General features: G+C 35.6%; 3 protein-coding genes and 1 long non-coding RNA gene across 20 annotated transcripts; 1 reads left to right on the top strand and 3 right to left on the bottom strand.

The window, feature by feature from the left end:
* Window positions 1–101: 101 nt before the first annotated feature.
* Window positions 102–1,238, bottom strand: LOC147534992 (WEB family protein). The gene has a single exon (XM_086648481.1). The coding sequence runs from the start codon at window positions 1,219–1,221 to the stop codon at window positions 331–333; it is 891 nt and encodes a 296-aa protein (XP_086504607.1). The 5' UTR covers window positions 1,222–1,238; the 3' UTR covers window positions 102–330.
* A 1,292-nt stretch (window positions 1,239–2,530) lies between these two features.
* On the top strand, window positions 2,531–5,543 carry EMB2191 (Cytidine/deoxycytidylate deaminase family protein). 9 transcript variants are annotated; one of them, XM_086648477.1, is made up of 9 exons: window positions 2,531–2,605; window positions 3,150–3,200; window positions 3,354–3,505; window positions 4,209–4,246; window positions 4,333–4,399; window positions 4,561–4,720; window positions 4,823–4,916; window positions 5,026–5,132; window positions 5,317–5,543. In XM_086648477.1, the coding sequence occupies exons 3-9, from the start codon at window positions 3,443–3,445 to the stop codon at window positions 5,352–5,354; spliced, it is 567 nt and encodes a 188-aa protein (XP_086504603.1). In that variant the 5' UTR covers window positions 2,531–2,605; window positions 3,150–3,200; window positions 3,354–3,442; the 3' UTR covers window positions 5,355–5,543. The 9 variants fall into 9 exon arrangements, with proteins under 9 accessions (XP_086504603.1, XP_086504601.1, XP_086504602.1 ...); XM_086648475.1 differs by having other exon boundaries at window positions 3,150–3,246; XM_086648476.1 differs by having other exon boundaries at window positions 2,531–2,682.
* Window positions 5,544–5,665: 122 nt separating this feature from the next.
* Window positions 5,666–9,987, bottom strand: LOC147534990 (forkhead-associated (FHA) domain-containing protein). Its single transcript, XM_086648469.1, has 6 exons — window positions 9,417–9,987; window positions 9,078–9,313; window positions 7,431–8,939; window positions 7,195–7,330; window positions 6,607–6,992; window positions 5,666–6,180 (listed from the first exon to the last, which is right to left on the bottom strand). Exons 1-6 carry the CDS (start codon window positions 9,730–9,732, stop codon window positions 5,926–5,928), a joined length of 2,838 nt encoding a protein of 945 aa, XP_086504595.1. The 5' UTR covers window positions 9,733–9,987; the 3' UTR covers window positions 5,666–5,925.
* A 9,575-nt stretch (window positions 9,988–19,562) lies between these two features.
* On the bottom strand, window positions 19,563–24,435 carry LOC147534989 (uncharacterized). 9 transcript variants are annotated; one of them, XR_015228398.1, is made up of 6 exons: window positions 24,078–24,435; window positions 23,652–23,686; window positions 23,067–23,114; window positions 20,852–22,639; window positions 20,175–20,347; window positions 19,563–20,079 (listed from the first exon to the last, which is right to left on the bottom strand). It is a non-coding gene; the product is annotated as an uncharacterized LOC147534989 (long non-coding RNA). The 9 variants fall into 9 exon arrangements; XR_015228404.1 differs by lacking the exons at window positions 19,563–20,079; window positions 20,175–20,347 and having other exon boundaries at window positions 20,648–21,346; window positions 21,868–22,639; XR_015228397.1 differs by lacking the exons at window positions 19,563–20,079; window positions 20,175–20,347 and having other exon boundaries at window positions 20,648–22,033; window positions 22,119–22,639.
* Window positions 24,436–25,450: the final 1,015 nt, after the last annotated feature.

Here is a 25,450-nt window from a genome sequence, read left to right as displayed (position 1 = left end):
TAAAGACGGTGACTGTAACAAGAACGAAAGGTTTTACTATGAACATGATAATTCTAAAGAAATATCTTGTAATTTTTTAGGTTTTAAAAAGATATAGAATATTTAGAAAAGAAATTTAGAATTACAAATAAGACTTTTGTACAATAAACATAGCAAGTTACAAACTAGTTTCTAACTTTTGTTATTAATTTGGAAAACATTTGAATTTTTTTTATTATTTTATCACAAACATCACTTACCCATATCAAACTCTTAATATTACAATAAAAGAAAACAAATGTCAATCCAAAACCCCAAATTCCAATTTAAATTTACCTGCACCAAGTTGAGTTAGTTGAAAGAAATGGGGTCAGAAGAAGTATAAAGAGGATTATATAAGCTTTTGGAAGAATCCTTTTTTCTTGAAAACCAATCTCCTACTAAAGGAACAATAGGTTTCTTTTTCTTAACTAACATTTTCATTTTCTTCTTCTTTTCTTTCTCCATGTCATCAAAATAATCTTTCTCTCCTAAAGTAGTCATAATTTCAGCTATAGATGATGAAGAATACCCATAACCCATCTTCATTATTGGTGATGAACTTATAATCTCTTCTCTAATCATACCATCTTCATCTTGACTATGATACTTATAATTTCCTCCTTTAAGTAAAAACTCACCTCTTTTGGGTGGCACCAGTACTTTCTCTCCGGCTACCACCGCGTTTGCTCCCGCTGCCACCGCCTCTGCCTCAGCCATCCTAGACATGTTCTTATGAAGCTCTGCATTAAGCGAAGCTAATGCAATCTCTGTCTCGGTTTCTCTTTCTTTTAGTAGATTAAGTTCATGTTTAGTCTCATCTAATTCAACTTGTAATTTCTTCAACATATTTTTCACACCAAATGTACTAGCACTATCTTCTTTAGGTATTATTTGTTTTTCATGTTCAGTGTTTGTTGAAGGTAATGAAGATGATAGCAATTGAGGTAGAATTGGTGGTTTTGGTGGAGTTGGTGTTTCTTGTTTGGTACCAATGGTGGTGAAAGGATGAGGGGAGAAAAATACTCCGGCTAGAAGACGTTCGTCAAAGATTGCTACGGCTTCTTTAACAGAGCGAAAAGGACGAGATGTGTCGACAATGGAAGAGAGATTCTTATTTGTAGTACTACTCTGATCAAAATCAGAAGTGGGTTCTTGAGCTTCCATGAGACTAGAGTCTTGGTTTAGAGAGAGAGATATCATAAGGTTTTGAATGGATAGATAGCTAGGGAAGAAAAGGGTATTTGATGATGAGCTTTTTTTCTTTGCTTGTACTACAAAAGTTAGAGAGAGAGAGAGAGAGAGAGAGAGAGAGAGAGAGAGAGAGAGAGAGATTGTTGAGAAGTAATTTGAAAGTTGGTTTGGTTGAGGAAGAAGACGACTTACCTAAGATTGTGAAACAAGTTCCTGAGTTGCATAACCTTGAGAACTAGGTCTCCTCTTTACATGCTCTAATGATCGGGAAAATACTTTTAACAACAAAAAAAAACAAGAAAAATAATTAAAAAAAAAGGCAAGAAAGTAAACCTACTCCAAACTTAAATAAGAATCAGTAAATCGAGTGTGGAAAAAGTCATCGAGAGAGAGAAATAGAGAGGACTTGAAAATAAATCGTTAATTTCGTGAAGGTCTGAACTAAAACCCAACAAGTACAAAGTTTGTTCAGGTGACAGATCTATCAGGTTCAGGCCTATAAAAATGCTTCAACCATAACTAATATCGAGTTTGACATATATAGACTAGACTAAAGACAATCTCGTAAACAATGTGAGACTATCACATCATCCCACTCTCATAAACAAGTTCTTAGCTTTAATATCATTAGTGACGACCAAGCCTCAGTAATTACCTACGAAAATTTCCACTTTTGTCACTCATGTGCAAGTCAAGTTCGGTTGATGTTGTTGCTCTTGGGAAAGATCCCATCTAAAAGGCCTTGACACATACAAAGATCAGTGAGATGACACTTACAACCAAGACTTCGGGCTCTCCCTTAAGAGATGTGGGACTATCAGATCTTCACCTTTAGAGACGAGTTGCACTCAACTTAGATCCGATTTTCGGTGACTTAAGCCCAACTTTGCACATCAGTTATCGATATTGTCAGTGGCTTGGCCTACGTGATGTTAAGATTGCATAGGTGCCCAGCGAGATGACGGATTCCGTCAACCCAGGGGTGTTAAGGTGAAATACCGACCAGTGAGAGGGTTTTTTTGTAAAAAAAAAAAATTGGGACCGGTAGGAAAGGAGGAGTTTCAACTACAACAATGCTGTGGAGCGAAGAGGTGAAAGCGAACAAATCATAGAACGCCACCTGACGGAGAAACTTTCAGACCACGGACCCCCTCTAATTTTAGAAGTATTACTCTTAGGTCTAAAATTTAAGCATGTTTAGCTTTAGGTCCCTCAACAAAAATATGATCTCGACCGTTGAGGATACCAACGGTCCAGATCAAATCAAACAACACAGAAGCCACTCCCAAACAGCATCTCGCTCTCTCTTCTCTCTGTCGATAGAACCCCCAATAAGCAGATTGCTCTCTCCTTCTCACTCTCTCTAAAAAATACTCAAATCCAAGAATTCAAGGTGATTTTCTATAATATGTCTTCAACGAACACGGAGTTTCTTTTCTTGCCATATCTTCACAAATTTCAGAAGATTTGGTAAGGTAAAATTTTAGTACTTTTCCTTTTAGGGTTTTTTCTATTTAGGGTTTTTGTTGAGGTGAAAAATGACTGCTTTATATTTAGGGTTTTTCTAGGTACTGCTTTAATCTTGTTAGTTGTTTGTGGATAATTCTCTGTATGTTTATTTCATCATTGCCTACTGGAATTAGTAACAACAATGGATATGACAAAGACATTTACACATTAACCACTCCTCATAACAGAGTGGGTTGATTCTAAGTTTGTTGAAATCGAAATTTAAATTATAGGAATACCTTACTTGTAATTTGACCATTGGATCTTGAATGAAGTAAAAAAATTGATCTCTGATTTAATCTTTCACTCAAATCAATGAATGTTCATGATTTTCTATTGTGTTCTTGTACTATTTCTAAGTTATCTCTTACTTGAGTTGAATAGTGAACTCGAACCATTGTTTCAACTACTCATATCAACGACAACAGGAAGGAGGAGGAGCCAAGCAAAGGAAGTGAAGTGAGCAAGTAGTTCTTCTGGTGAGGGTTTATCTTTAATCTCCACTTTATCTCTCAAGGATTTCTGGTGAGGGTTTTAGTTATTCCTCAGGTTTTAGATATTTGCTTTCCTTTTAAGAAGTTCATCAAGAAATTTATCAGAGTCTCTTTGAGAATTGTGATTCAATGGTTTAGGTTATACCCCAACTGTTTGATGAAATTCCTCTTTTAAGTTGAAATTCTGGCTCCGCCCCTGATTAAGTCCTCTCTTCTACTACTTTCAAATGGCTTTACTGGAGGAGAATTCATCGTTGACTCTTGCTTTTATGGAGCTTGCAATAGAGCAGGTAATTTGTACCATCTCTTGTGACTTAAGAATCTTAATAATGAAACAGACAATCCGTAACTTCCCAGTCCCTTCAAATTTGATTTTTTTTCCTCCTGGTAATAATTGTATAACTGTAAATATATTCCTTATATATAATATAGATACAATTAGGTGTTACTTGAGAAAGAATATAGCCAATGAGGAAGTGAAATGCATTCCTCAAGTAAACCTATCAAAGGGTTTGACCGAAAGGAGCCACTGGTGTGGCTCTCAAGTAACCGTCTCGCCCTTTGTTTGGACGTAAAACAATAGATGTTCTACAAATAGTAGATAACGACCCAATTTTCATCGTTGAATAGAGCTCGAATATGAGAACCACATAGCTGACAAAGTAGTTTATAATAATGGGCTTGAGAAATTCCTTATAAGTGGTATAGCGACAGAAATATTCTTTGTTTGGGTGTGACTGTAGATTGTGTCCATTCTCACCTGTCCGAGTTCCATATGGGTTTGCAAGTATTGTAAATAAAAATTTCTTTTCTAGTCCCATATGAGTCGATATGAGTCCAAGAAGCAAAAAGGTTGCTCCAATCAAATTGGTTATGTGCTGTTATTATTAGTCTTCTAGGTTCTAATCATTAATTACTCCAATCTACAATATATATTGTGTATCAGGAACACTGATCCTTTTTGTTGCTTGATCCGCTTTTTGAGTTTGACAGGCAAAGCTTGCCTTGGACAGTCAAGAAGTCCCTGTTGGGTAAGCCCATCGTTGTTGATAATTTATTTCATGTACTTCTACATATACCGACATCTTATTTGCCTATTATTGATTTTTTGGTTCAGTTGTATAATAGTTGAAGACGAAAAAGTCATCGCCTCAGGAAGGAACCGAACTAATGAGACACGAAATGTAAGTTCTATATTTATTTATTTTTCCTGTGACAAACTAACGGAGGACTTGAAAAATGATATATAATTAGTCATGAAAATTGGTGTGAAGTTGTTTATCGCCTCTCTCTCTCTCTCAGACTGTTTTTATAGACCATTTTGGATGAATTGACAAATATACAGGCTTCAAGGCATGCAGAGATGGAAGCAATTGATTTTCTCCTTGAGAAATGGCAAAAGATTAGACTTTCAAAGATAGAAGTAGCCGAGAAATTTTCAAGATGTGAACTTTATGTTACATGTGAACCATGTATAATGTGTGCAGCTGCATTATCGATACTTGGTATGCTCGTTCGATCATATTCCACCAATTACTCATAGTTTCAATTGTTCGTGAAACAAAATTCAATATTTTTCTAAATTTTGTTTTCTCGTTCATTTAAAGGAATAAGGGCTGTATATTATGGTTGTGGTAACGACAAATTTGGCGGGTGCGGATCAATTTTGTCGTTGCATTCAAGCACTGGACATCTACCCAGGTACTAATGTTGATAAACTCAGTTCACTTTTAAAGAACCGTATTATCGGTAATGTTGCTTTTTTGAATTTCTTTTATACATTTTGAGTATTTTTTTCTCTTTTCGACAGTGCTGGGACTTGTCCTCCGAAGAAGGGTTTTACATGTAGAGGAGGAATAATGGCATCAGAAGCTATTTCTCTTTTTCGAACCTTTTATGAACAAGGAAACCCCAATGGTATATACTTCTATCCCATGATCGAAACTTTAAATGTTTTACTTTCGAAATACTGTTTTGCTTACTGTTATTACAAAATATGCAAAATATCATCATATTCATGATCTTGAAATCGTAGTTAAATCTAAAAAAGCGGTTCTTTCTAAACGAAATCTATATTAACTTATCTATTTGTGTTTTTCAGCACCGAAACCTCATCGGCCACTGCAGGTGCCACAATGATCGCACACGATACCAGATTTTTTTGATACTCAACCAAGAGTGAGAGCAAGACCAGTTCCGAGTTTTTTTTATACTCAACCAAGAGTGGGAGCAAAATCCATTCCAAAGTATTTTTGTACAAGTGGAATTTGACATGAATTAAGAACAAGGAAAATATATGAATAATTGAGAAGGTTTTGATTTCAATTATCTATCGTGTGCTTAAATGTTGTCCCCATCACATCGCATGTATATTTCACAGTCGGAGTATTATTTCTACCTACTCAGATCATAATCGTGTGCATATAAAGGAAGCTACTAACAAAGAAATCTTGTTAACAAAAGAAAATAGAAAATTTATTTATTATAGCCATAAGAGTGGAAACAAGAAGTTGTAAACCAAAATATGGGCCAACAAGTATAAGCCACCAAAGGAACTCAAGTTTCACATTTTCATTGTTCCAAAGGATAGAACAAGTTAAGAACAATTGTAAGTAGTATATGTCTATCTATATATCCTTGTGATTCACATTCACATCCAAGATTTCTGGGCAGACGTGGATATCTCAATATCTCGATCTGATGGGCGTATTCAATTGACTGTGTTTATCTGACCATAATGAGAGGAATTATGGAGCAGAATGAGCTTCAAACCTTTTGCACCTTCAATAGCTTTTGTCTTCTTTACAGGGAAGAATTGGTAATATTTGTTCTCTCTTAGTACTGCTCCCTCATCCAAGCATGACCAAGTTGGTCCTCTTGGAGTGCTCTCTGCCCACATGAACCTTGGCGAGTAAGGGTTTACTAGACTCTCTCGGAAATCTTCTGCTGTCTCACACATTAATCCCTAAAAAAACACCAAGAAACTTGACATAAGGATGATGAAAGTGAAACTATGAAACTAGAGTGAACTGGAATATTTCGCCTTTATGTTATTAAGACCACAAGTAGATTATATTATGTCCATGTTATCTCTCTAAGTAAGAGTGACATATGATCAAGAAGACGAGAAAAACAAGTCAGATTCTATTTTGATATGTTTAGGAGCGTTGACAGACTAGGTTAAAAGATGATATATCAGGTCTGTCAATCGTTTATCTTGATGAAGCCGTGTGTGGGTTTCTTTTGCTCATAAACAACAAAACTAGGATTCCTCTTGGAGATATGTTTGTGCTTCTATTGTACATCGTCTTTTTGGTTCTTTACTCGTGTTAAGGTTTGCCTACTTAGCAGTGACACGAAAAATAATTGAAGTTATAGTTTAGGAACATACCTCTGCCATGGCCTTAATCTTCAGAGCTAAACTGTTAGTAAGAAGGACAATGCGCTCATTGTTCCTAAGTCGCTTGAAAAGAAGAGCGCATTCGAGGATATGGTCTTGTGCTGTTGGAGAAACAATCTCCATCAAACTCCCAAATGGAGAAAATGGAACTGATCTAGCAAAGGAGTCGCTGCTTCCTTCACTTTGTAGTGAGTGTGGAGAAGCGGGAGGAGTTGGTGCGACTGGCATACTCTCCTCCAGTGAGTTTTGGACATGAATCCACCAACTTGTTTTAACCATGCACTCTTCTATCCATTCCAATATAGAAGCAGCAGAAACCTCAGTAGTTCTTCTAAACAGGTTATTGCGTCTGTTGAGACTATCCAGTTCCCTTATAACTGCAAATATGATTAGAGTAAGAAGACACCAATTAGTTACTAGAGGATTCATCAGTACTATAAGAACTCAGGATTAAATCGAATTATCATTGTTGTCTGGAGAACTCCCTAGCTAGTTTGTCAGAGAAATTTTAGATCAAGGATAATTGACGATACAAAAGAAGAATTGACTCAACTTAGAAGGCAACTCGACTTAACTTACCCATTCGCGGTATAATGAGATGAGTTCCTTTAAGTCCTTGAAGTAGCTTCAATGACTTCAAAGAGTCTTTGTTTAGAAGGCAACTGGCATCCACCACCAAGTTCCACCTTCTATTAGCCTCCTCGCATGACTTGTTCTGCAGTTCAAAGAAAACGGATACAATCTTTAGTTATGACAATTCTTCTTGCCAAATGTATTAGATGAAAAAAAGTCTGACATTTGCACCTAGAACTTACATGAAGAGAAGAAACCGTGTTCTTCTCAATAGTTTGGCTAAAATTGACAGAATGGCTAGTCATCGTAGTAGTGGTTGTAGCAACATTAGGAACATAAAACTCTGACTTGCTCTTAGTGATGGAGTTTGGTGATAGAAGAGATTGAAAAGGAACCCTTCCTTGTTGTCTCTTGTCTCTAATTCTCTCTGCTTCCGATCTTACTGGATCTCTAGTACTAGTTTTCTTTGATTTCGAATAAAGGAGAGCCACTGGTGTCAAATTCTCTTTATCTGAACCATAGAATTGACTCTCCTCTTGCTCGGACGACGGACTTGTTTTCACCTTCGAAGCCAATGATCCTGAACAATTTTGTTTCTTCCTTTCCTCTAACCCACACCTCTTTATTGATTTCACTCCAAGTACAGGCCTTGGTGTGAAATTCTCTTTATCTGGGGTGATAATTTCTTCGTCGGTAACTCCATTTCCAACCTCTGAAATGGATGATCCTGAATCCGTTCTCTTTGACCTTCCCTTTTTCATTGATTTCATTCCAAGGACCAGCCTTGGGGTGAAATTTTCCTTATCGGGAGTGAACACTTCTTCCTCAGTTTCTCCACATTCCTCATCGAAATTCAGCTTCCCAATCACATCGGAAGTTGCAGATCTCGAATACTTTTGATCCTGTATTTCTTCTAACCTACTTGTTGGTGATTTCTTCCCAAGTACAGGTCTTGGAGTAAAATTCTCCTTATCAGGAGTGAACATTTCTCCTTCATCTTCTTGATATGCATCAGAGAACAGAACCTTAGAAACAACTTTCTCCTCCATTACTTTAGAACTACTTAACTCCATATCCTGTACTCTACTCCTAAACTTTGAACTTGTTCCTGAATAGTTTTGAATCTCAATCTCTGATAGCCCATCCTCCTTTTTCATTAACTTTTTCCCAAGTACAGATCTTGGGGTTACATTCTCCTTATTCGGAGTAAAGATTTCGTCTTCCTCTTCTCCATCTGAACCTGAAAAAAGAACTCTAGAAACTACTTCCTCATCTATTACTTTGGTACTACTAACTTCAGCATTCTTAGCTTTGCTCCTACCTGTTTGAATTTGAATCGAGGTAGCTGATTTGCCTCTTCTCGACCAAATATTTGGTGTGTTTGACTTTGTTTTCGATTTCATCGGCAGGCTTTCTTGGTTTTCAATTTCAGACAGTATATTAATGTCAACAGGAGATGGTGTATTCTGGTTTTCTTTGTCAACCAGTTGATTACTAGCATCCACTAGTATTCTCTCTCCGTCCATGACTAAGGAGTTCGCAAATTCCGAATGGAGTGATCCAGAGCAGAACTCTAGCCTTGTCGATGGACTCTTCTTTTCATCTTCTTCTATCAGTGGCACCACAAAAAGTACTTCATCCACCTCTTCTTCTTCTTCTTCATTGATGAATGAAGAATTCATGTTTTCTGGCATTGGTGGTGCTGATGGGATCTGTTTCTGTTCCCTAGTGAGTTGAATTTGATTCTCCATCTGTAAACAACAAAAATCAATCAATCTAAGTCATCAGAATTTAGTTTTTTTTTTTAGGTTTTGAATAATCAAAGTAAAGCCATCTACTTGTTCTTCTCAAAAATTTCAAAATGTAAAAGATAAAAACGCAATTCTCACCTCATTATTTTCTTCAATCTGTTCTTCTTCTTCTTCTTCATCGTTCTCTTCAATTGGTAACAGACTTTCCAGATTTGGTGATATAAATGGATTTTCAGCATCTAGTGCACGATGCAGAGGAATCCAATGTAACTTATAAACCCTAGTTGAAGCACCTAACCTAATCGTATCACCTTCATTTAGATCTATTCGAACTTTAGGTTCAATCTTTCGATCAGAAATCCACGTTCCATGAGCTAAAACAAGAAATTATAACAAAAATAATCAAAGAATTGAAGCGAATGCCTTCTTAAACCCTAAATAGAGAATTCCTCATTTTTGAAAGAGAGTAATAATTACCTGATGACAGATCGATGACTGAGAGTCTCTGAGATGAAGGTTTTGAGTAGATCTGAAGATGAAACCGACTAATACTTGGATGCTCTAACATGATATTACAATCTGGATGACGACCGACAATCAAAATCACTTCTTCCTCTTCTTTCTCGTTCTTTTGAGAATCATTGCCATTTTCTTCTTCTTCAGATTGAATCGATTCAAATCTAGAAAGTGGCGATGGATTGTCAAGGAGAAAGATATTCTTGACAACACGGCCGTTCTTCAGAACTGTAAAAACAGGGATTTTCTTCTCTTCTTTATCTCTCTTGTCCGCCATTGTTGTTGAGGAAGTTAGCTAGGGTTTGAGAATCTTAATTTTTTCTTCTCTCTATTTTTCTCTCTCGAAGAAATTTGAACTGAAATGAGTAGTAAGTAGCTCTTGAAATGGTTTATATTCAAATTGTCTTTGAATTTGAAAAATATTAAACGACCGTTTCCATTTTTTTATAAATAAAACGGCTAGTTTCTCGAATTATTTTTGGCATCAAGGCATTGAAATGTTTCACAAATAAAAAAAAAATTATTGGTGGAAATTTTTTAAATATCCTTCGTCCAAAAGAATTACTCGTACATTTTTTGTTCTTCTTCCTTTCCTTCTCCTATTTTCAAGATTCAGGGGTGACCTACAGGATTCATCTCTAGTTTCTTCTAACTTTAGTTAATTATAGTTATGATGATTGATTTTGCTATAAATCATTAGGCGGTTATATATTTTAACACAAAGGTCTCAGATTTACACTTGCTTGTAAAACTTCAATTTTTTAGTGGAGAAGTACTAATTCTAGACCACTTAGAAAATTATTCAAAGTGACAGGAGAGGCGAGTTCACTTCTCTTAAAAACATTATTCACATCATGGTTTTTGTAACAATTTTTGTCCTTATACCTCTCAATGAAATAGGTGGTCGAATGGAAAATTCATCACCTTAACGAAACTAGTTTAGTTATGTTGCATCAAAGTCATTTATCAAAATCATTTTGACATGGAACCTTTAGCACCGCAGTACCCCTTCTTATCTTATCAATCAATTGCACATGCCTTTTTTAAAATTACATTGACGTTCCGTCTGAGGGGAATAATAGTGGATACACATCCTTGTGTATCTCTAACTCCAACCACACAAGTATTCAACGTCTAACATCTTGTAACTTTAATATCTATGCGATCATACTTGTATCTTGTATCTCATAGTTGTAATTATAGATACAATCCCCAACCTCAATAAGAGTAGAAGTCATACATTTTCATATCTTTCTCTCTTGGTTAAGTTGACGGAGACTGTAGGTCTCCAATCCATCGCCTTCGAACTGAAACTTCATGGATTTAGCATACTGAATCCGTAGGGGTCCAGAAGCGATTTCCTACTGAACCCTGCCTAAGATTTCAGTCGACTGGTTAGAGAGAGAAAAAGAAAGTGGTCGTTGTGGTCGAAAGTGTTATTCGGTCAGTGGTAGTGGACTAGTGGTTGTAGGAGGAAATGAGAAATAAGAATTTTACTAACAAGGGTTGTTAGCAGTCACAATTTCGGATAGCTTCTCCGCATGAGAGAGAAAGAGGTGGGGGGTTAGATGCCCCCAGACACCAAACGTTATGCTCAAAGCCGCGTCCGTATAAAGAGATAGAGCTTCCAAAATGTCAAAGAATAATTTGGATGGGAAGCACATATTGACAGTTAAATGTTTCGTTCTCTTCCGAAAAACTGAAAGTTTCAACGGTCCATTTTAATTGCGATTTGATTTTGGCCGACATGTGGTGGATGTACCGTGATGGTTCACACAAGTGGTTTTGTAAACCTCCACGTCTGACTCAATTGTTGTTGACAAACCATCAGACGATTCAGTATATAGCTTGACTATTTTGATCATGAGAATTAACCTTTTCCTGAAACGTTTTAGCATTTTTGTCTAATCAAGTGGCCTATGTCATTGATATTAATACCAATAATGAAAGATTTTCTAGGTTAGCTGGTTAGGCTTGATAACTTTTAACCATCAACCATAAAATCAAGAGAGCATACGTTACTAAGTCCACTAATGACATGAAAACTCATATGCCATCCAGTGACATATCATAAGGGGCACAAGATAAGGTAAATGATCGATCAATTATTCGTCTAGTTTCCAAAGACAAGAACAATGGAGTTCGACATCATATTCTTTCTTGTGAAACTCATTTCATATAGAGACTAGAATTCGTTTTACTAAGAATGGAAAACTTTGTTTTGGTTCCAACTCTATTTTGGGGATAGTTGCACACCTGCATCCAAACCTACCAAACCCTCAAATCATAACGAAGGACACTCTTGTAATTTTAACAATTAATACGGAAAACGAAACTTCCCATCTCCGTCAAACTCACGTTTTCTCTCTCTCTCTCTCTCAATTTCCTCTCTCTAAGCGAGAGCTGATGATGTAGACGCAACGGAATAATTAAAGAACAATAAAATAAACTAAGAATAATTAAAGAAAACTGTAAGAAACGATAAAATAAACTAAAATTCTTAATAACTTCAATGGTTTTTCTCTTCAAGGTCAATAATAACATAGACTAGATCTCCTTTTATAAGATAATAAACCTTCCTACATAGACTCAAACTAGGATTCCTAAAATAATAAACTACTCAAACATAGAAACTTAAAATTAAAGAAATATCAAATTAAAGTAACTTCTCCTCTACTAAATAAACTACTATTATGACCAAATAGAGTGTGGGCACGCGTGGACGTGGGCCCACACGTTTATGCGCCTGCATCAGCACCCTGTTCCCCAGAAGGTTCGTCTCGAACCGATTGTAGGATGGAGGCAAGTTCATCAGATCCTTTCGCAATCGGCAACAAAGTGATAATCTTCTTCATCCATGGAAACTCATACACGTTCAAACGACCCTTGTAAATAGCATCCACATCTGACTGCCAAGGTCGTCCCAAAATAATATGACAAAGATCCATATCGGTAACATCACAAGTAATGTCAGATAAATAGAAAGAGCCAATAGAGAGGGAAAAGGTACACATTCGATCAACACGGGTAGCAGTACCGGATTGAATCCAAGCAGTATGACAAGGGTGTGGTTTTGGAATAGTAGGAATACCCAAGTAAGCCACAAGTTTGGAAGAAATCAAATTCTCCACACACCCATTATCAATAACAATCGTACAAACTTTGTTCGAGACTGTTCCTCGTGTAACAAATAAATTTTTCCGTTGAGAATGGTCATGTTCAAGAGGAGTAAAAAGTACCCGACGAGTGACTAACATAACACGGTCACCTGAATCCGGGTCAATATTGACATGATCGGTCTCCTCATCCAAGTAATCCTGTTTTTCCACTAAATTTGCCTTACCACGTAACGGGCAATTATTAGAATAGTGACCTGTCTTAAAGCAACGAAAACACTTACCTGGAGGTTGTTTTTTGTAAGGATTTTCAGGAACAATCTTAGGTCTGTCATCCGTTTGTTTAGAAAGATCAGTATCATCTGTAGGTTGTCGAATATAATTAGTACGATTGTAGTTCCCCCTGTAAATAGATCGAGAATCTGATTCAAAAGAACGAGCCACACTAATACATTCCGAGACGGAAGAGAAAGGACGAAGGTTGACAAGATCCTTAATGTCACCTCGAAGGCCATCTTTAAATTTTTCCAATTTCATGGATTCACTATCGGGTAGATTAAGCCTAGTACTTAAACGCTGAAATTCGGAGGCATATTCCTCAACTGAACGTCGTCCTTGACGACAAAGAAGATATTTCAGACATAACTGATTTTCATAATCGGGAGGGAGGAAACGGGCCATCATAAGTGGCTTAAGTTCAGACCACGAAGATATGGGAGGAAGATTTGATAACCGTCTTTGTTCAGATTCTTGTTTCCACCATGTTAAAGTTGTTTTTGAAAGATATCCAGTGACACATCTAACCTGTTCTTGTCAATATACCTGCATAACATCAAAGAAGATTTCCAATCGAGCTATATAATCCAAAAAGTTTTCAATGTTGATGGAACCGTCATACGCCGGGACGTCCATTCGGACACGGTACGTATAAGAAGTTGGTGGAGAATCGTGATCATCCTCTAGGTGATAGTCGTCGGGTGCGTTATACTTGGGACGTGGATGAGTAAAACGGTTACGTTGCATGGACCCGTTATGATTTGGTTCTTGAAAGGTGAGACGGTTTTTGGTTCTAGTCGGTTCATAAAGGTGTGGTCGGTTTGGTGGACGGGTTTCATGATGGTAAGGGGAGTAGTCGGGTTCAATTAGGTGCTGTCGGGGTTGGTCATGAAGGTCTTCTCGGTTTTGGTTATGGTTCAAGGGGAAACCTATGTCTCGATTATGAGAGGAAGGCGGGTAGTCGGTGGGTCGGTGGATCACCGGTTCGGGTAGGTGGGTAGCTATCGGTAAATTGATGGGCATGGTGGGTTACGTTTTCCAGTTCGTGGTGATGGAAGGGGTGGTGACTATCGGTTCGTTGGTTAGAAGAAGATGTTCCTCGATTTGGCGTGAGATGTGGAGAGACGGCATGAGAGTGTTGGCGAATGGGTGTTTCCATGTTGGTTTTTGAGGGTTCGGGGTTGCGGCTTTGGTGGTGGGTTTCGAGTGGAATGGTGTTTGGTGAATAATATTGCCGAGGTGTTTGAAAGGGGTATGGTTGGGTTATACTCGGGTTGGTAGTAGAGTGGTGGGAGAACGATTCGGGTTGGTTTGATGTTTGTTGGTCGTTGAAGGAAAAAGGTGGTGTGGTCGGAATGGTTGTAGGGTTTATGTATGTTAATGGGAAAACTGGTGAGAGTGGTGATGTAGTGTTGATGTGAATCGGTGGGAGGAATGTTGTCGGGCATGGGCTAGTGATAGGTTGACCAAATAGGGGAATTGAAATTGGTGTTGTGGTTGGGAGTGGTTGTGGTGATGATGTTTGAATGGAAGTAGTAGATGAAGGATTGGTGGTAGAAGAGGGATACTTACATATGCCTTCGAGTTGTTTAGATAACTTCATGATGGAATCATTGACTTGATCGAATTTTTCCATATTTTCCTTCTTGTAATTTTCGAAAGCTTCTTCCAATTTTGTAACCGAGGATAACTTCTTGTTGATGTTGTCCCATTCGGAGGCAAAAGTTGGTATCTTCTCTTTGATTGTTGTAGTAGGAACGGTAGGATTAACCATTGTGATTGGTTAAAAAAAATGTCTCTGAATACCACTTGATGTAGACGCAACGGAATAATTAAAGAACAATAAAATAAACTAATAATAATTAAAGAAAACTGTAAGAAACGATAAAATAAACTAAAATTCTTAATAACTTCAATGGTTTTTCTCTTCAAGGTCAATAATAACATAGACTAGATCTCCTTTTATAAGATAATAAACCTTCCTAGATAGACTCAAACTAGGATTCCTAAAATAATAAACTACTCAAACATAGAACTTAAAATTAAAGAAATATCAAATTAAAGTAAATTCTCCTCTACTAAATAAACTACTATTATGACCAAATAGGGTGTGGGCACGCGTGGACGTGGGCCCACACGTTTATGCGCCTGCTGCATCAGCTGAGCCATGGCGAAGAAGACCTTCTGGTAGACTGGAACTTCCTCGCTTTACGTTTTAGTAACAATAGTCCGTACATAAAAAAAAATCATATGTCAACAAAATATACTAGGATGTTGGGGTTAAAAGTTATCGAAAAATCATACTAGAGAAAAAGAAAAAGATGTCGAGACTAGAAAATTTTTGTTTTGGGCACACGTTCTAGTAACAATAGTCCGTACATAAAAAAAGTCATATGTCAACAAAATATACTAGGATGTTGGGGTTAAAAGTTATCGAAAAGTGATAAATGCGGACACCAAAACAAGTCCTCTCATTCATAACCATCCCTTCGCAAAAATTAAGATATTTTAGTCCCCACATTACTTCTATACACAAGTTAAAAAAATGTCATGACACAAAGGTTTCCTATGCTGGCGACAGAGAGGTAGAGAGATGTAGAGTGAGAGAAACGGTATCTCCTAATTTCTCTGTTGTTTGCGGCAAAAGGTCTCTGTACTAACGGGTGTTATTGTTATATATCTCTCTCTTAATATGAAGATCTCTAATCTTAATCTTAATTAGACGATTCTCCTTCTATCCCTCTCGATCTTACTCTTTTTTTTACCTCTCTTGATCATTATCGATATCGCTGGCAAAGGGTTTCTTTACCACTGTTTATCTTCTACTCTTCTCTTTTGTTTGAGGTGTAATAAAAATTTGGTCCCAAGAGTTGGAATTTGAGCAAGCTAAAGATGGATGTAGCTCTGGGCCTGGGGTGGTATAACTGGTGGCGACTGGCGGGTAAGTTCTAAAGTGAGAAACAATTTGGCATGGAGAAGTAATAAGTGAGTTAGTAGTTAGTTAATTATTTGAGTATAACGTGTGTTAAAAGTGTTGGGTTTGGGGGCATGGGTTCACATTTGGGGTGATATTTTGGGTGGGTGAGGGTGTGTTTGCCCCCACTGGCCATTACGTGTCCTCGCCACGGGTGTGGAGCAGATTATCTTTTTATTTTTATGTAGATGTATAATTCTTTATATCTTCAGAGTCCACACAATGAGAGTAAAGGGGAGTGAATGAAGATAATCTTGACAGCAGGGGCGAGCCCACATAGGGGCCCGTGGAGGCCCATGCCCCCACGATCCCAAATATGAGCTCCTTTACTATATGAATAGGTGCCTTTAGTTCCCAGCCTAAATTAAAATTGTAACTCACCAAGCCCAGTAACTCAAAAGACTTCAACCCACCATCTATATTACAAAACAGCTTGGTTGTGACTAGGACAAGCTGGCTAGGACAAGAAAAAAAGAAAATTTGCCAACTAGATTTTGAAGACATACCATGTATTTAACCCTCAAAATTTACTTTGTATTTAACCCTCCATAATTGCTTAGATGTAATGACATTTTATAACCTTCCCAACTAATCACATTCCTTCCATATAATGGAATTCCAACCAACAATTCTTCCTCCATAAATCCCCATAAGTGCTCTCACAAAATTCTAATGGTTTTTTTGAACCTCCTCTACTCCTCCAACAACAAATAAGTTACAAAGTGGTATGAATTTTTTTTTTTTGTTGAAGCATATCACAAAATGAAAAATTTTACTTTGCTTGGTTGTGACTAGGACAAGCTGACTAGGACAAGAAAAAAAGAAAATTTGCCAACTAGATTTTGAAGACATACCATGTATTTAACCCTCAAAATTTACTTTGTATTTAACCCTCCATAATTGCTTAGATGTAATGACATTTTATAACCTTCCCAACTAATCACATTCCTTCCATATAATGGAATTCCAACCAACAATTCTTCCTCCATAAATCCCCATTAGTGCTCTCACAAAATTCTAATGGTTTTTTTGAACCTCCTCTACTCCTCCAACAACAAATAAGTTACAAAGTGGTATGAATTTTTTTTTTTTTGTTGAAGCATATCACAAAATGAAAAATTTTACTTTTTGCACAAACAAAATTTCACTTTGTGCACAAACAACATTTATGTTTGAAGTTACTTTCCAAAAAGAAGTTTTTGTTCGTTCAGAACTAATTAAGTTTTGTTTCTCAATTAAAATTCCTGAAAAAAGACCATCAAAATATATTCTACCATCAAAAAATAAAAAAATTGCCAACTAGATCAACAACTCCATGATTGTTCATCATTTTCTTTTAATTAGTAGGAGCTCTGATATCAAATACTCACTATATTACAATACAACTTGGTTGTAACTAGGACTAAGACAAAAGATAGAAAAATTGTCTACTAGATCGACAACTCCATGATTATTCATCATTTTCTTTTAAGTAGTAGGAGCCCTGATATCAAATACTCCATGATTGTTCACCATCCTTTTGAGTTAATCTCCCTCATTCATTGTATCATTCAAATTTCATCCCCAGAAACCTCTCTTTCTACCGCCAAAATTTTTCATTAACTCTCCTTAACATTTAATGTTCATCAATAGATTGGTTTTGGACTTGGGCTACTCTAATTTCTCCATAAAAATCCGATTCATTCTCAACTAAAACACACCAACTTAGTTCATCGTTTGTTAGTTAACGCAAGTGTTTCCTCCTCCATCATTGAACATTTTTTGTAAGTCAGTATATATAGAGTGGATTCGTAGCACTCAAGAAGCAAACCGTCGGTTTAACGACTCAATTTAGCCTAATATTGAAATTAAGATTGGGTGAAACTCTCTAAATCGTTGTAATATTTACAAGGATGGGAACACAATATTATTATGGTACCATTACATTTCTTACTTAATTGTTTATTATATGTTGTTTATGAATCTTATACAAATGTTATATTAGATGGATCGTACACAAATTATGATGTGAATGCCGATATAGGCCAACAGATATTTGGGCAATATATAAGGTATACCTAAATTCCAATAGTCGAGAAAGAACAACTATCGCTTCTTAAATAAATTCGAGTTATGCACTAATAGTATTAATACAAATTTCAATCGTGATTGCGGTCTGTCCTAATTCTAGCTATACTTTCTCTTTTCTTCTTCTTCTTTCACATTTCAGTAATATGAGTAAAAATTTTAATCTTGACTACAACCTGTTATAGTTATGGTTATACATTTTCTTTTCTCTTGCTTCTTTCACTCAAACAGGTAATTATGTTCATCCTGAAAGAGGAAATAGCATACCTGTGTTTCTGAGAGAATCTCCATAAATAAGATGGAATGTTGCTTTAACATTATACATTATCTATGATAAAATAGATAAATAACAAAAACTGATAGAATTTAGCTCATATATGTTGTCTGCTTTGTAATAAAATTATTTACTTTAAATTTCAATTTATGATAATTTTTTATTTTTATTTTTAATAAAATTATTTGGGTTCAATTTTTCCTAATTACTGAGCATATATGTTCTGTCTTACTCTTAAGAAACATGTCCGGAGCAAAAAAAATAAATGCTTTACTCCATATGACAAATTTTTTCTTCAAATTGTCGTCTTTAAAAATATCTCCACACATTTGCTCTCAATCCTCAAACACATTTTCTCTGAATCCTCAAACAATACATCTTCATATTAAACGATAATCAATTTATACATCTCCATATTATATGATTCTCATATGTTCATTCCCTTTAAAAAAAAATTGTCGAACTTAAGCTAGCAAAGATAGTAAATTATGCTTAACAAATAAATATATTAATGATCACACTATAACTAGGACTTTCACTGTGCCGGAGGCACGGGCTATGCCTAGTTAATTACAAAAGCTAAAAATTCAAATGGCCCACCAACTTATGACCTTTATTTATAACCCTTCCTATATCCACTTATGACCCTTGACTGGCCACGGATTCAAACAAACCTAGTGCCCACATCACAAAAGTACCAAACCTACGGTAAGCTCGCTTAAACCCTAATAAATTCTTTGTTTTAGTTTTTAGTTTTAGTTAAAATTGGTTTCTCGCTCACACACAAATTTAAAATCAACATTCTGCTCCACCATTATACACTGGTTTAAACTCCAAATCCAATCCAAATACAAACAAAAAAAACAAATATAAAAAATTATAAATTTTGGTAGTCACGTTGTTTTTTCGAAGCGACAATCTCATTTTTGTTCTTAATCGTAATTCATGATATTAAAAGAAGATATCGATTTTTTTTTTCTGTTCACATCTTATTTAATTAAATTGAAGTTCGTAACATCTTCAATTTGTTTCATTCAAAACTAAAAGTATTTTTTTCTCTCTCTCTCTATGTTGCAAAATATTTTAGTAATTAGTTTCTTATTTAGCTCTTCTATGTTGCAAAATATTACTATATTTGTTAGTAATTTTGAAATAAGTACTTTATGTTATGTATGTTTACTAGGTATAGCCCGTGCCCGTGGGGCACGGGAATGTGTATTTAACGCATCTTGTGATATTGAACATTCTTTTTAATAAAAGGTGATTTATATTCCTCAAAATATGATAGTCAGATGGCACCCAATACATTGCCAACCATATAAAGTACATCATAATCACTCGTTTTACATTCCTCAAAGTAATATAGACAAATGACACTCAGATTATTGGCAACCCTGTGGAGTACATTACAATACACTGGGACTAACTATACTGGGTTTCTACTTTGGAATCATTGCAACCATATCAAACTCATCATCAACTTACCTCCCGAGAAGAAGACTTCTTGGAATCTTACTATCAAGTTGCTTAAGGGATGTTCTTAGATATTTCATCTCCTACAGAAAGCGAGTCGGACAACAGTGAAACTGAAGAAGCCCCTTCAACTCAACGAACTGATACTTTGAGGTTCTCTACCTATCTTGATTACTTCGGCAAAGAATAAAAGTAGTATTACAAGATCCAAATATGTTATTTTGGGGTTTTATTGTTCTTTCTTGATATACTTGTCATGAAGTTTGTTCTACGATAATATATATATATATATATGCAATTCGAAATTTCATAAACACAAATGAATTCAGCATAGGTTCAAAATTTAAAGTGTTGTGCACAAATTTCTAACCAATCGAAAAAAAAGGAGAGTATCTAACCGACTTTCCAGACGCTCATCAAATGAAGATCTTCGCTTTCCACTACCTGGATTTAAGTTGAAAATAGATTATGTAACAAAAACTAAAGATCTTTTTCTTTATAAACTTATCACAGAATTCAGGAAGTTCAGTTTCGACTACCTTTATCGATCTTCTTCCTTTTAGCTGTATTGGGTTCAGAGAAGTTTGAGGAGCAATGGCATGGGTTGGAGACAAAAGACCTATTGTTTCAGTTGTCTACGATCCCTTTGAAAGGAAAGCCATGCCCTTAAATTTCTCGAGTGCTATAGGGAAAACATGTTGTTTTTCTCGTACTGGAAGAACACGAGAAAAATTAGTTAACGAAGGAGATATACAAACCGACGAGAAATTTTTTTTGTGGCAGTAAATAAGTCGAGTCATGCTATTATTCAGTTCAAGTTCTTCATTTAATTTGTTATATAGTTTGACAGTTGATCAGTTTTGTAATTGGCTCATCAACAGTCTAATTTCAAATTTATAGTGTGATTACAATTGACTTGAGATAAATCATAATCTTCTATTACTCAAATAGTCAAATCCTCTGCAACTCGGACAAAAAGAACTCGTTAATAAGAGAACGAGATTCACCATAGTTAGTGTAGAAAATTTGAAAGCTTACTATCTTATAAAAGTGAGAGATTCGACATACTCAAAGCTTACTACATCACCAAAATAATCTAAATTCGGGAAAATCCCAAACAAATTAAGAGTGAGAGGTACAAAACATTTTGTGCCTAGTAGGTCTAATAAATTGTGTTATTCTCTTTGAAATTAATCAACTACATGAGGAATCTTACCCCATTGTGTCAACCCTTCCACCTCTGGTGTTTCAGAACCTTGAGTAGAACCAGGGAATGATGTCCATATCGCATTGGAGAATTTGGAATGAGCACATTAAGTTTTCATCAACACTCATCATTATCAAACCACAGTAGTTGGGGGTTGAGAATGTTGTTACAAGTTGTCTTTCAACAAAGAATTCATACTCATCTTCGCAGCTTGGACTAAGAGTAAAATCATGTTCAAAAAGCGCAAGTGACACCACATCCAAAGGTGACACCACAAACAAATAACTGAAACATAGCAAAGTCAAGTTTGATAACAGATACATGGGCACGACAATAAGGTCTAAATCTTGCTTCATTAAGAACTCTGCCATGACACCACATCCAAAGGTGAACCAAACTTCTCCGTCCTTCATTCCCCTTCGTATCTTTAGCTGGATCTTACCAAGGCAAATCACAAAGTAAGCCTGTGTCTGGAACATTTATTGGACAAGTTATGTTCCTGTCCTGATCCAAGTGCGACAATTCATGGGAAAGGTCACAATGCATGCACAAAACATTATCGAGTATGACAACTGGCAAATGAAGGCAATTAAGACAATCCGTAAAGGTCTTCAAAAGTTCCACGTTAAACCGTCACTTACAATAGCATATGTGAAATACAAGAGATCAAGTCAATGACTACAAATACCTAAAATTTCCTAGATACTCAAGTGAAATATAATTTGTCCTAGTTCATTGGATTTCTATAAAATGGTGTCTCAGATGTCGAAATAGCAGTTTGTGAATCAACCAGACAACACTCAAGTATTCAATTATCTAAGTTTGGCCTTATTAACCCTTTTACCCGACTCTTCTATCTATGTACTGAACTTAAGAGCATTATTCGGCACCTAAAAATTTGAGTGTAGTCCAATGCTATCAAGGCGAGCATAGGTTTTGTTTAAACATCAATCTATAACATAAAATGGTTGATTTCGGATTCAGTCAATAAAGAAATCAACCAAGACTTGAAAGGAAGATCGAACCTGACGAAGGTAGTATGATATGTTCAAACAATTAAGTGGTGGCATACAGTTTAACATTTATTGCTCCACTATTGTCTTAAGCTCGGGTGGTCAAACTTTCACCATCCGAACTACCTCTTGCAAGGATGCAATGAAATCATTTAGATCAAATATATCTTGAAATTCACTACAACCCAATTAAACATATAATCAGTGATTAGTATCTCTTGAAATTAAGAAACATATGGAATTTGGAACAATATCGAATTTACCTAGGATTGGCCCAGAAAGAAGTTTTATCGATTTGAAGGACTGCAAGTATAACATTCAGACATCTTGGAATCATAACCATGTCACAAATCTGCAAGAAACGAGACTTGATAAAACAATAATTAGGTAAAGAACAATAATTTATTAAATGGTGATACAAGAATCTAACTGCTGATTACATATGATTAGGCTTGTTATTAGACAAACCCAAGAGATACTTAATGTTCTTCTGCAGTTCTATTAAACAAAAGATAAAAAAATCAAAATCAAATTGGTAAAGCATATGGGTATATAAAATGAATTGTTTAACTGACATCAAAATTATTAATCTATCACCTCTTCATCCTGCAGACTGCACTATACCTATTGATTCGATTAAGAGGATCCTTCACTTTGTTCTTTCAACAACAAATTTAAGAGTTACGTTGCCTATAATTGTTTTATTTATTTCCCTTATAGACAGAACTTATAGATGAAAGAAGCATTTCTTCTAGTGTTCCATTTCCATTTTCACCATATGTTCCTGCTCCAAACAAAAGGAAATGGATAACCTCATGTCCAAAATATGCAAGGGAATCCTAACTTTTATGCTTCGAACAAAAGAAATGGAGTAAGAAGACACATCAACTATCTAATTTGCTCATGAAACTTTGAGATATCTTTAAGAAGAAAGGGAACTTTATGGAAACCAGTGACTATTGAAATACTACTGAAATACTAAATTGATGAAACCTAACCTAATCCTTCTTGAGACTCAAGAGGGACGGAAACCAGTTAACTAATCAAGTATTTTTTCAATCTCGATCACCACTAACAAATAGGTAGAATATTATATCTCGGTAAAGCACTTAAAAAGTAAGAAAGATGCGGAACCATATACCCCGATTAGGTGTATGATAAATCTCGATTAATTAACAAAGTTGAAGAGAATAAATGATATAATCTTATACCCTGACATTGTAACCTTCCTAGAGCCAATGATCTCCAGATTCCACATCCTGTAACAAGAAAAACTATGTCATTAACTTTTAAAAACATTTAAAACCAAAATCAAACTGAACAAGTAAACGATTTGCAAAAGGTAACAGATTTCGATTTTTAGATTATTAGGGAAAATCGGAAGCCATATAACTGTGAAGAGGAAGATACAACATTTTACGGTTTAGCTTCAGAGATGGTATGTGAAGATGAAGAAATTGTCTCCATTCTTCTTGTGACCGTCTTTATGTGATTTTTCTTCCAGAGATAGTCGTTTCTACTTCATGTTATATAAGGTGATATAACCATAGTTCCTTCATTGATGATGGAGTAAGCATGAGATTGAAGAAGAAGAAGATGGAACAAGATTGTGAAGGAGAATAATGTCCGGAAAAGGAAATAATGGAGGAAGAGAAAGGCTCATAGGTACAAACTATTTGGTGTCGATTTGGGGAGATGATAAACATTTATATTATCCATGTAAATGTTTCAAAGGAATGTAAAAAAGACAGAAAATTCATGAACATTTATTCAAATATAGAAGCAAAATCACTCACATTTCAGCCAAGCATTAGAATGTTACTTGAGTCTTCTTCATTTGTTAAATACATGTATATCAAAACCAAGAACCAAATCATGATTAAAGAACGCCCAAATTAACTTTTGATAAGAATCAGATAATTACATGGTCAATCATGGCAAAAAGATTGCTAAATATAATACCAGCCAAGGAAAATTCTTTGACTTGCTCAAGCAAAAGTGGATGGGATGTAGGTGTACAACAAATTAAAGGAGAGATATTTTCCAAACAAAGTAAGAGATGGACAAATTCCCTCACAGACATTTTCTCAAACACCTTAGGTGTATCCAGTTACTTCACAAGAACACTTTGGTTATAGAATTTCACACTAACCAAATAACTATTACAGAAATTCTCAAAATAAAAGAAATTGGACAAAAATAGGAAACAAATTCAGACATACCAAATAAAATGAAATTTGATTAGGGGAAGATGAGATCTTTCAATTCTTTCTCAAATTAAACAAGAACATCTTCATAAATCGAAACACATTCGGAGTTCAAATGAAGATTTTAAAATTACATCGGTCAGAGAAAAGAACAAGATTGCCGAGGAGATAGAGGTTTCGATTGAGATGGTCCAGTGTTTCATCCATTGGAAGAGATCACATCACCAATTTCTTTAATTTTCTGGCATCAGGAAGAAAGTGAAGGATTGGAGAGGTAGCAATCGACAAGTCTTGAGAAGATTTGTAACAGAGAAGATGAAAGAGGCGAGAATTTTTGGAGGTGGGCAATTTAGGTAAAGAAGAGAAGACAAAGAGATGGGAACTGTAGCGTTCCAATGACGGGTGGGATCTACTGCTAGGATTCATGCGTTCACACTCAACCGTTGAGATTTGTACACAACTCATTAGTCTTGTCCTAGTCACTTTGTATTATTTTGTCCTAGTCATCCTGCATTAATTTTGTCCTAGTCATCAATAACCCATTCTGTTTTGTTCCTAGTCACTTTGTATTAATTTTGTCCTAGTCACCCTTCATTAATTTTGTCCTAATCAGCAATACCCATTCTGTTTTGTTATATAGATGATGGGTGTTTGTTCATATTGTAAAAACAGATTACGAAATCGATTGAGAGACGAATAGATAATAATAATATACTTGCATATATTGAGAATTATATATTTGACAGTCTTAGTATAGAAGTTGTTATGCAACAATTTCAGAAGTTGAAAACTTGTCGAGCACAACTATAAATATGTATGGCAAGAAAATTTGTATGAATCAATAAAAGTCGAATTTCTTATAGCATATGAATTTGATATTTCTTTTGACCTTAATGTGCCCCCGCGTCAAAAAATTTCTGGCCTCGCCACTGCTTGAGAGTAGACAAATCTCCGAAGGAAAAATGGTTGTTTAGGTCAATATATTATTAATAATAACTACAAAAACATGTAACATTTTGTATTAACTAAAAGTTATCAAAATAATATGGATATTGATACATACGGTTTAAAATAATATGATAATTATTATTAGGTCATTTTCTATTTTATTCATTCCCTAAATACCCTTACCCATTTAAATCTATCTTCTCTCTAGAAAACTCATAAACTTTAGGGTTTCTACTTCTTCTCCCATTCGTTTTTCTTCTTCTTCGGTTCTTCTTCTTTTTCATCTTTATCTTCAATTCCTCTCTTTAAATGTTTTTGCACTTTCTCTCTCTTCTATTTTGTTCAAGTTTTCCACCACCACCATAGAGCAGCTCTAGTTTTAATCTCTTTAACACCACCACCAGAAATCTAAGAGCAGCTCGGGTTTTCAAACTCAGTTT

Source organism: Eschscholzia californica, unplaced genomic scaffold, assembly GCF_041429995.1.
Source record: "Eschscholzia californica isolate CP2 unplaced genomic scaffold, dmEscCali1.0.p SCAF_6, whole genome shotgun sequence".
Lineage (NCBI taxonomy): Eukaryota > Viridiplantae > Streptophyta > Magnoliopsida > Ranunculales > Papaveraceae > Eschscholzia > Eschscholzia californica.
Note: the sequence above shows the minus strand (reverse complement) of the source record. Positions and strands in the feature narration are given on the sequence as shown.